The 12,524-nt window shown below is 34.3% G+C and overlaps 1 protein-coding gene across 1 annotated transcript in view; it reads left to right on the top strand.

Moving 5' to 3' along the window:
• Window positions 1-5,077, top strand: part of LOC131440682 (uncharacterized protein MCAP_0864-like) — a 34,475-nt gene extending 29,398 nt beyond the window's left edge. The window contains exon 3 of the mRNA XM_058612176.1: window positions 3,911-5,077. Within this exon, the coding sequence (XP_058468159.1) occupies window positions 3,911-4,600 (690 nt within the window). The 3' untranslated portion in view covers window positions 4,601-5,077. The remainder of the gene's footprint in view (window positions 1-3,910) is intronic.
• The last annotated feature ends 7,447 nt before the right edge of the window (window positions 5,078-12,524 follow it).

Raw genomic sequence — 12,524 nt, 5'->3', positions numbered from 1 at the left:
GAGCTTCTTGTAGAGTTTCCGCGTTTCTTGAGAACGGTTCCATTTCCTCGCAGTCCTCTTCTTCCAGGTGGCATTTCTTCTCCCGAAAGATGCGGGTTTTCTGTTTACGCTTCTGTTTGTACCGTTCCTGTTCTGCCGGGTTCCATGCTGCAGCATTATCGCTTGTACTGTGTCCTACTCCTCCAAAAACACTCTGCACTTCTCTTCAAACCATTCGTTCCGTCGACTCCGTTCCACGTACCCTACGGTGCACTCGGCTACGTTGTTTATGGCTGCTTTTGCTGTACTGCAGCAGTCTTCTAGGAGAGCTACATCGAGTTCGCCCTCGTCTTGCAACGCTGTCTCCAGGTTCTGCGCGTATACTGAGGCGACATCCGGTTGCTTCAATCGCTCTATGTTGTACCGTGGCGGTAGCTGGTAAAGCATTGTTGATGGCGGAGAGTTTAAAGCACAGTTTCACCATCACCAAATAGTGGTCAGAGTCGAGGTTAGCGCCGCGATAGGTCCTGATGTCGATAATGTCGGAGAAGTGCCTTCCATCAATCAGCGCGTATTGGATTTGAGATTCTGCCTGCTGTGGTGATTTCCAAGTGTAACGATAAGGAATACTATGTTGGAAGATGGTGTTATGAATGGCCATGTTCTCTTGGCGGCAAAATCGAGTCCCTCTACGGAGCAAAGTTTCTTCTTATCAGTGATTACTTTAGTATATTTATCGCTACCTCATACTTGTTTCTTACTACGTTGTACTGATCGGTAAGCTCATTCCATACCCCTGCTGAGATTCGATGCCGGTACCTTTTAACCTGTTTTACGAATTGCTCGATAGTCACCTTCAGTTGTTGCTTCTTAGTTAATACGCCCTGATGCGCTCTCGACCGCGTCTTGTTCTTGTATAATGTATCGTATTCCCACAATATATATTCCTGCAAATCTTTCATCGTGGACACTAGAGAATGTAAGACCGCTTCTTATCGTGTTCGTTATTCCGCATATCCTTCTCAAGTATCCGTTGGGATTATATCAATTACTTACACAAACAAAATAAGATGTGCTGGTGTTCCAAAACAAATGCTGATTGTTTCCTCTCAAAACGAGGAATAAAATGGTTAAGTCACCCTGTAGCCACTGTAGCCGATACGTTGGTATTTATTCCACAGAGCAAAAATGACGAGAAGGATGATTCGGAAGGAAGAATAAGAAGCCAGTTGTCAGGTCTTGTCTTAGATCGACACGTATTAGACCAGTATTTGTTTATTTTGTCAATAGGGTGACCATTTCCATGTTAGGATGGATAAAAATATCGATTGTTTTAGATTTTCTTCAAAAAGACATTTTTTTTTAAATCTTTAACTTTTGAACCACTCAACCGATTTCGCTTATTTTTTGATAGATTGTCAATAAATGCATATAATTTTTAGAAAAGATATGCAAATATTGTGAAGTTTAAGTTTTGTTTTTAAAAATGTCAACTGTATAACTTTTAAACGATTGCATGATTTGCAAGCAATGGGCACCTTGTAATGAGTTATTTTATGTTTTTAAGTTATTATTTTTATATTGTTATTGATAAATTGAACCAATCGATCGATTCCGCTAATTTGTGGATGTTTGGTGAAGAAATATCTGCAGTTTCTGGTAAAAATAAGTGAATATTACATAGTTGGAGTTTTGTGTTTCAAAACCTCTTTTGTATACTCTTTCAATGGTTTTCAAGAAAGTAGACCAATGGTCACTATATAATTTTATGTTTTTCTATGAAAGCTTAAACATTGCGATATTTTTTGCTTTTGGGTTGAATTTTTTTTAATATTGAAGTCTTCGTTATTTGCGACCATGCGCCTCCATTTATTGATTATGATTATAATATGGACACATTCTTGCTTCTTTTAATTTGTCAAACAGGCTGTTTAAAATAAACCTCGATTGTTTGTTATTTTTAATACTTTTGTTTTTATTTAGACAGGATGTTCATAGAATAGGATAGGATGTTTTTCAGTTATACGTAGTTTTAATCTAAAATTTTCAGTATTTTGACAATATCCGCTCGACTCTCTCAATCCCCCAGCTGTCCACCTTCTTCTTCGAAATTAACTAGATCTTTATGATGTTACTAATTATTTTTTGCATCCCCCCTTCTCCATCTATTGAGAGAATTAACTTGATCGTTTGCCGCCTTTAACTTCTTTTGAACCCCTTCGTAATTCCATTTACTTCAACATTCACTTTTCTCTTTATCTCTCCTCCACTCTCTTCGATGTCTAGCATGCGGGCCACCAGCCGAGTGTTCGTGACTTGGGGGTTTTCCCGCGGACCCACACGGACAACAGGATGCGGCCTTCAATGACACGTATTATCGTCACCGTCCAATAAACTAGCCACTCTTGACCCCCGCCAGGAGACATTATTTTACTTAGTATTAAGAAATATATATGTTGGATTTTTGTAATCTGTTGATATAAAAAGATGAGGAAGTTTTATGCCTGCTGGAGAGAGAGATTGTACATTTCAACTCCAGTGGGCTTTTCTCTGCTCCGAAATAAACAAATAGATAATAAATAAACAAAAAAAATAATATCAATTTCTGTTGACCTTGATAACAATATATTTCTCAAAACTTAAGACCTTGTCTCCGACTAGCCAAATAGATCTAAGCACTATCGTTCCATAGATTCCACTGCGGGCCCTCTTTCACCCGGGATGTTTCATTCTGCCCAGAGCACACAACATAAAGCGGTTCGATGGACTAATCAGCGTACCAAACAAAAACAATCATAAAAACCAGTACCAGTACCGAAAGTACAGTAGTTGATATTATCTCGTTCGATTGAAAACAAATACAAACTAAGCTAAGACAGTTAGGACCTGTATACTACATTTTTCAGCCCTGTTGGTCGATTTCTCTGCACAAAATGGTCGATTTCAATTTTTCTGCACAAGATGATCAATTTCAATTAACTTAAATTCAACCTGGATCCGATTTCCGGTTACTGGGACAAGATAGGATCACACAACTTGCGCTACGAGAGCTACTTTGTGAGCCAGTAAACTCAGTAATAGGGTAATTTTTTTATCCAACGTTAAAAATCGTCGATAATCTTCGGAAAGTGTCGGTAGATACTATGGCAACAATACAAGCAAGAAAACATGTGAAACAGTCCCCACAAAATATTTTGTTACTTCCATCGATTTTAACATTTAACTTTTGCACTTTTTGTCCGTATTTTAAGTTGATGTTGAACGAGCTTTATTATAGATACAACGCATGTAGCGATCAGAGACTTGTTTTTATGGAAATAATAATTGAACTGAAACTGGTGGTGAACTCGGTTGATTTATCCTTCAATATTGTGTGACGCAATATTTCACCGCATTGACCGAGATCATAAAGAAGATGAGGACGCTTACGTGCCCTCAAAAAGTTTAAAAAACCAAACAAAATATATCGACCTACATCTGCATTGAAACAGGCTTTCAAATGTATTAGCTGGAATATCAAAAACATCGAAGTCATGACACTTCTGAAGATAAAATAAAAGTGGTTTCGTACCTTTCAAGTGTCAAATATTTCCAAGAGTGTTTAACTACTTTCTAATACTACAAGATGATAATATTGTTTGTTGAAACTCCAAAATTGGTACTCAGCTCGGCAATAACATTGAATGTATTCAACAGAAAAATCCAATGGCATTCATACAAATACACAAGGGCGCTCTGATGTTATCCGATATCGACGAGATACCTTTAATATACGACATTCGACATCTTGGGTTGCAAAGCTTTCGTATTTATTATTTGAGTAGATTTTAATTTAATTTATTTTTACGAGCTGATTTAATTTAACGCTCCTTCCTTTAATTCAATCCTTAACACAAATATAACCACAAACGTATCTGCTTAAATTTTACAGAATCAATCAACATGGGAACCCCGCGTGCAAGTTTATTTGGCATCCATACAAATAATCCATCTAAAACAAGTTGAGCTCGAACGATCCAAAAACTTGTATAAGCAACAATCACTGAAACTGCAAGAGCTGCGTCAAAATGCCAAAGGATTATTATGTGAAATTCAAGAGTACAGAAATCATTCCAAAACCGGAAATGAAAAGCACAAAGACACAAGAATCTCAGCAAAAGAGATGAACTCAATCATTAATTTCGACATGACGGAAGAAGCAAACATGGAACTGCACAAATGGTTTCTAAAGTGTCGCTTTCGATGCTTTCTGGAAGATATGGAACATCATGTAAACAATCTCCTGGTTAAGTTCAGCAAAGCAAAACAAACGAGAAAAATTCGCACAACGAAAACATCGAAAAAGAAACTGAAGAGCAGACATAGAGAAAGGAATGAAAACCTCCCTAAAAGCAAATGTTGTATAGTGAACAATAAAGTAAAAAATACAGCCACGCCCAGGCCACCGATGGTTGGTACACACAAAGTCAATAACAATAAAAAGAAACTCATTACTGGCCAACAGTCAAAATTAATTAAACCAAACCAAAAGAAAATTCAACGCAAAAATAATAAAAAGTCAGTGATTCTGAACAAAGGTTCGTTCGTAATGCAACCCGCGCACAGTCAATTGAAACAGTAAATGTTTACAAAAATCGTGTAAATTAGCCATCCTCATTACAAAAGGGATTTTTTTTATGATTTTGCGAAGAAGATGTAAAACTGCCTTAAGCTCAATGCAAGTGATGAGACTGTAACGAATCAATTCTATAAGACTGTTCGCAATGCTAAGACATTTAAAATGACAAAAAATCCAAAGCAAGCACATAAACAACTGTTCTGAATAAAATGTTGCCTTTGTACCGAAATTATTTTTTCGTAGATCGAAGATGTCATTAGAAGATTTTATCATAAACAAAATTGACTCTTCAATTTGTTTACAAATTTTATTTATCCAAATTAAATTGCCGAGCAACACTAAATATCTTCCCAACTAGAACTCCAAGCTAGAAGCTTTGATTTTGCTTCAGATGGCCATCACAGCACATTAAATCAAAAATTAAACAGCATTGCGAAGAGCCCAATCAATAAGTAATAGATTATTAATAGAAGCGTCATGAACAACGACATGTACATATATATATATATATATATATATATATATATATATATATATATATATATATATATATATATATATATATATATATATATATATATATATAAACATAAAACATATAGTATTTAAATAGATCTACCATACTGTGATAATAATACAATATGAGCATATAACAATTCAAATAACGGTTGATGCGTACCAAAAACGACTTGAATACTCTGAATGAATATTCAATAAGAACAGTATTAAATATTTTAGTCTCTGCATAGAAACGAAATAATTATAAAAATAATACAAAAATGATTTAAATCAATTTGCTTAAGCCTTACATATAAGTGTAAAAGTTCCTGATTGCAATTTATACTATACATAAGAAAAATAAATTAAATGAATTGCACAATGCAAAATCAAACATTGCTTGAAACTTGTTGATCAGTGATAACTTAAAAATAACGATTGATTGCAAGTGGATAAAAAAAACTGGCATGCTACATTAAGTAAACTTTCCTTTACATTGTTATTTATTCCTATCCATGTACTTATTTATATCATTTTCAGTTCTGTACTATTTCTGTAAAAATGCATCAGTCGCAGTAGCTTTAAAATCAAAACTTTTTAAACATTCCAAAATTGTTCGGTAATAGCTAAAGTTTTGGAAGCATTTCGATAGCAGCAAATTTTCCCCCACAATTACAAAAAATTTCGCGATTCTAAGCATCTTAACTGAAAACAAAACAGATGAAGAGAGATTTCAAAAATATGTTGAACTGTATGAGTTTGAGTTTCATATGAAAATATATTAGATAAAATTCAAAGTATTCATGCACATAATATAGAAAACCACAGTTTTTAGCTCGAAGGACAAACAAAAGTACTTAACAGTCTGTTTCTATGATTCTAAGATGCTTATAAACATATATGCAGAGCGGAATGAATCGAATAATATATCTAGAATACAGCGAAAGGCAAATTGAAAAAGTATATCCCAGTATTAAACTCCTTACCTCACAACTCCATCACCACACTATCTTACGATTTTAAAAATCAATTTTAGACAAATCTGTCATACAGCACACCCGTAAACGAACAGTCATAACGTTGTAAACATTGTAACATTGTAGAAGAACGATTTTTTATGCAGTTTTAAGCTTAACAGATAGTTTCACGACTTGCAAGAGAATTGAGCAAAACATACGCTCAGGATATATGACAAAAGTAATCGTTTTGCAGAAGGGGAATAGCGTTTATTATTTGTCACTTTCCATTTTCTTTTAACAACCAAACCCCCCTTCCCCCTGCCAACTTATTCACATTTTTACTCCACACGTGGGTGAAGAAATGATATACAATACATGCGTTGTACCTAATTTACCTATTTCAAAATTGCTGAATTTTTGTGCCAGCTATGGAATTTTTTTTTAATATATGAGGTTTTGGGTATACGCTGATACGTGAACTGCGAGGAGAAAATTATCAGATTCGATTCCGATTCATTTGCATAATTTCGAGTAAATCGAACAAAACTGTAGCTTTAGGATGTATTATAATAAAATGTCGTCTAACAACTTACATAATGAATAATATTAAAACCCTAATCAATATCGACGGAATATTTTTCGAATATTCTTGTTGATGCGGAAGCTATGAAATAAGAACACGTCTGCTAAAATTGCCTATTTTGCGAAAAATAGGTAAGCGGAAGTAGGTGAAATTGAATATGATTGTTAGTATGCCAATTACAAATACTATTCTGAATCAGAAAAATTTCGAAAATAAGTGTTGAAGGTGGGAAAAACAATCATGAATAGAATCATGAGTTATTTGGAAGGAATTGAAATATACATGAATTATTTCGTTGGTTTGGAACTAACACCGCCCGGGTTGGTGGTTCAATGCATAGGGCGCTGGTCTTACAAGCCAGTTGTCGTATGTTCGAGCCCCGACCTGGAAGGATTCTTAGTGTCAGTAGGATCCATAGTACTAGCCATGCAATGATTCTGTACACTAAGAATCGGCTGCGAAGTCTGTTAAAACAGAAAGGCCAAATTTCACAAAAGGAATGTAATGCCAGGACTTAGACTTAGACTTGGAACTAACACATTTATATCACCGACAAGCTATGTGATGTGCATATTTATTCTCTCGGACAGTTATAAAAGAGAAAATATTCGGTGAGACAGTTAATGCATAAGAAATAAAGCAGGATGTATTATTACACAAGTTACTACATTCTATCGTTCTGTCAATCATTTTCAATGCTACAGAACGCCTAGGGAATGTCACAAGCATCATCAAAGGTACGATATGCGAATTTCGCGCAAATTCGAACAGATGTTGGCAGGATCATCTCTTTTTTTAATTGAAATTTCCATATAGACTTTATTTGTTTTCCAAAATTGATCTAGTCTGTTTTTCAAAAAGGACCAAACTTTTTAACCTATTTTTTAAATATTTTTCATAGTGGAGGAACAACAAATCCAGAGAAAGTGTTCTACCAGTAATTTTCACAAAATCAATCCAATTTTGGAGTAAAAATACTGAAAAAATCCATACTTACACCTGAAAACAAGAACGATTTTAAAAAATTGAAATCGATTAAAAAAAAGCCATTTTAGATGTTGATAAAGCTTTGTCCCAAGAAAGGTGATTACATTCCCTACCAACCGTTCATGCATTGCAAGAAGGGCACTTTTAAGGGGAAAAAACTTTTCTAATAACAACTATTTCTTGTCCAAACTGAACTTTTCTTCCAGTTTTACTAAGTTGAAAGTCATTACCATCCAAGATTCCAATGAAACTCAATTTGTGAAAAAAATACACTGAATTCCCTATTGATAGTGACCCGATATTAGCAAAAAGTATCAGTGCTGGATAATGAAAAGTTTTAGAGAAACTTTTTCACCTAAAATATTCTCAACTTTCTACATAAGGCAAGGAACATAATTATCTACATTGGAACAATTTCATTCAAATAAAGAATGGTGATTTTTTTGTAGTTTGTTGTAATTCAAATTTTTAAGATCGATTTCTGCAGTGTATGAGAAAATGCACACTCAATTTCGATGGAAATTTTCTTCACCGATTGTTACTAATTAATATGCAAATAAAAGGTTTTGAAATTCTTTGACAAATCCTCGAAAAGTTGATCCAGATCCGACTTCCGGTTCCGGTATTACATCACGATAAGAGAAAAATTTTCATTTTTGTGAGTATTTTTTCACAAGTGATGACGAAACGAGGTTTGAATTTTTATAAAACTTACTGGTAATTTCATCTAATTGGCAGAGCTTGGTAGGTAGACGATACATAAATCAATTTCTCAGCAACGATTTTCATGAATCATGATTTAAATTAAAGCTTTCATTGTCTTGAAAAACATTATACAATTTTATTCAGATCCGACTTCCGGTTCCGAAATTAGATGGCGGATGAGTATCAAAACTTTCAAACTGGTATACAAAATGATGCAAAACCCGTACGCATCGGTACATGCTAGTACGAAAGAATAAAACACAACCACCTAGCAGGGAGCGTACAGGCTTGCCACATTTAAATCTATGTATATTAACTTGACATAACTGTTTATTTAAGGTGATGGTAGTTTATACCCAACGAAAGTTTTTGATTTTATTCAAGTTTAAAAAATTGAGAGAATCTTCTAGTGATGTTTTCGAAAATATAAGTAATATGAGAAAGAGATCATTACACCACTAGGTGGATAAAAATAGGTATTTTTCTCTCGTTCAATCCGTGAAGTGAAGCCCGTATTGCAACTCCCCCGAGTCCGTATTTGCTCTCGGCGGTCCTGAATATCGGGCAACCAGCATTAGCACTTAGGATACTAGGTATAATTTTCCAACAAATTCAGTTTCATTAGAATCTTGAATGATAAGGACTTTCAGTTCAGTGTAGTTTTCGATAGAAATACACAAAGAAAAAGATGCCGCTCCGGAGACAATGTCGTTCGCTTATGTATCGTGATATGCAAATAATTTCAAACGCGTAATGAACACTCAACTATGTATACTCGCCTGTTTTGCGGTAAATGCATCTCAAATGACATTTCTGATATGAAATACTAATAAATGCAAATTGAGAAATCGAACTAAAAGAAATAAACTCAAATAAATGCTCCATATGAGTATTCAAACATAACAGTATTAAGATTTTAAGTCATAGTGCTGAATCTCACGCTTACAGTAAACAATAAGATAAACAATTAAGCTCATAATACAGAAAATATTTGTTTATAATTAACATAACTAGCAACTAAGTCAAAAAGTTCCTGAATAGAAATTAATCTATGTTTTAGTGAACAAATAAGATGGTTGCACAAAGCAGCTTGTAAAATATTTCGTTGCTCAAAAATTGTTCTCAATCCATTCCCAATAATAAGGTAGAAAAACTTATAGATAAAAAGAAACAATCACCGTGCTATTTATTTCAGTTTCATAAATATATTTATTTCATTCTCATACTAGAATTATAACTCATTGTGCATCTTGAGAATAAAATAATAAAATTAACAATTGTGATCAAGTCAAACCATTTCTTTTGTATACAAAACATAAAACGAAAAGATACAACTGATTTCACCTCCCTCATATTCAAAAGTTGATCGATCACTGGGAAATCTAACGTTGTGTTTGTGTGTGTGTGTGTGTGTGTGTGTGTGTGTGTTATCTTTCGCTTCAAAATAAGCTTCAGTTTCAGCGATGACCTCCTCATTTGAGCCAAATCTTTTTCCCTGGAGCATTTTTTAAGATCAGCAAAGAGCCAGTAGTCACTGGGGGCTAAATCTGGCGAGTATGGGGGGTGGGGAAGCAGATCAAAGCCCAATTCGTTCAATTTAAACTGCTTTCTGAATCATCGACTCGTTGCTGTTTTTGTTCCATCGAAAGCAATCGCGGCACCCACTTGGAAAAAAACTTTTTCATGCTCAATTTTGAATGAAGGATAGTAAATACACTTCCATATGATATCTGTGTCATCTCAGCAATCTCACGGAGCTTCACATTACAATCTTTCATTATAATTTTTGTCACTTCACTCACATTTTCCGGCTTCCACAGGTCTACCCGAGCGTTCCGCGTCATTTGTGTCGGTATGACCACGTTTAGACTCGACGAACTACCGACAAATCGTTGCTTTGGATAAGATTCCGGATAACATTTTTCAATCCATTGTTTCGCTTGCACGGTGTTTTTACCCATTAAAAAACAATGTTTTATCAAAGCACGAAACTCGGTTTTTTCCATGTTTTAAACAAACTATAAGTCGACTTTACTCCAACCTAGATAACTCAGCTGTTTCTGGTCGGATCGACTTAAAATTTTGACCCGTTTCAAGCAAGTACTCTAGAAAGACGTGGTTACTGGTTTACTACGAGCGCCATCTCTGCTTTAGTCTCGGGACTTATGGATCCATGTGTTATACTAACTTACTAACTAATACAGAGACATTACATCTAAGGGTTCTATATTTGTAGTCTGTGTAACCAATTTTTACCCAGTTTTACCCATTTTTACTAAACCAGGAACGACGCTTCAAAATCATTTTTCTTTATTCTTAATCCTCTGAAGCGTTTTCCTACTGGTGGAACAACTACTTGATCAAATTGGTACTTCATAAAGCATAACTAATCTAAAAATTAGTTTATAAATTAATAATTTGCTCTTTAGACAGAGCTTAGAATTTCTCTTTATAAGAGGATATTAACATTTAATATATTTATTACCCTTTGCCTGGGTTCTTTCAGTGTGATCCTCGAAAGTGATTTTTTTGTCTTACGTTAAACCCAAGTATTTTGTTGATCAGACCATGTCAATTCCAAACCATTCAATTTGATAATGTGATTATTGTTTGGTTTAAAAAAAGAAGCTTGATCATGAGGAAAGATAAATCATGGCGTTTTCGCTGCATTTGGTGCAATTTTCCATTTTGACAGATAATCACTGAAAATATTTAAGCTTTTTTGTAGGCGACTGCAGATCACTCTTAAATTTCTACCTGTGGCTAACAGACTTGTGTCATCACAGAATAAAGATTTCTGAGAACCATCGGGTAGATTTGGAAGATCAGAAGTGAAAATAACACCTGCTCATACGAGTAGCAATTCAGCTTTGCAATTCTGGTAGTTAACCGAGAGAGTTCAGTTAAATAATTTTGAATCATCTGGATCAAATATATAGGAAACAGGAAGTCGAACATTTTTGCTATTAAACCTTTGTGCCAAACACAGTCGAATGCTTTTTTATGTTTAGCAGAACAATTCCAGTGGATAACCTAGAAGATTGGTTTGCTTTTATCATGTTCGCTACTCTTACAAGTTGATGAGTGGTTGAATGTTCATGACGAAACCCAAACTGCTCTGATGAAAAATTAAATTCTCATTTATATAAGACACCATTCTCAATTTTTTTCAAAAAGATTACAGATAGAAGAAAGTAAACTAATTTGTCGATAGCTTGATGTTTCTGCTGGATTTTAATCAGATTTGAGGATGGGGATTACTTTAGCGTTTTTCATCTCTTAGGGAAGTAAGCTAATGAAAAACACTTGTTGAGAAGACGAAAATATTTTTAATAAGACTTTTAAAGATTCCATCATTACCAGAAGCTTTCATGTTTTAAGTTTTCTAATGATTGACGTAATTTCAACAAAATTCATCATTTTGTTACAATACTTGAGTTGCAATATGGTCACATTTCAGTGAGACTTGATTTTCAATAGGACTCACAACGTTCAAATTAAAATTGTTGACACTTTCGAACTGCTGAGCAAGTTTTTAGCTTTTTTCGCCATTTGTAAGAACTATTAGATTTCATTCCTTGAGAGCAGGTATTTGTTTCTGAGGGTTCTTAAAAACTTAAGAAAGTTTCCAGAAAGGTTTACAATATGGTATAATTTGTTCAATTTCTTCAACCAAATTTTCAATTCGCAAAAGAGTATGTAAATCTATGTTTAGTTTCTTTTTGTAAACACTTGACTTTGTTTCTCAAAGCAGGATCACGAGAACGTTGATATTGTTGTCGACAAACATTCTTCAACCAGTTCAAGCAGTTGAAGATTGTCATCGATGATACGAGAATTTAATTTAGTTTGAGCTTTGGGAACTGAAGGATTCCTACCTTCGATAATGTAATTATTCAAAATATCTATTGCTGTGTCGATGTCCGCAGAATTTTCCATGATCGACATGATTTTCAATGTGAGATCTGTATTCAAACCAATAAGCTCTATGTTAGTTGAATATAGAACTAATTGGATTAATTATAGCTTCGTTGGAAGGTCTGAATGTTACAATAAGATGATCTAAGTCAAAGTCCGCATGATAATAATATTGGCAAACTGTCACCCAACTTGAAATGCTTCAAAAAGTGATGAAGTCGAATTCATTCGGAGGATCATTTAGAAAAGCTGTTCTTGTAGGTAGATCATTTTATTT

This window comes from Malaya genurostris, chromosome 1, assembly GCF_030247185.1.
Source record: "Malaya genurostris strain Urasoe2022 chromosome 1, Malgen_1.1, whole genome shotgun sequence".
Taxonomy (NCBI): domain Eukaryota; kingdom Metazoa; phylum Arthropoda; class Insecta; order Diptera; family Culicidae; genus Malaya; species Malaya genurostris.
Note: the sequence above shows the minus strand (reverse complement) of the source record. Positions and strands in the feature narration are given on the sequence as shown.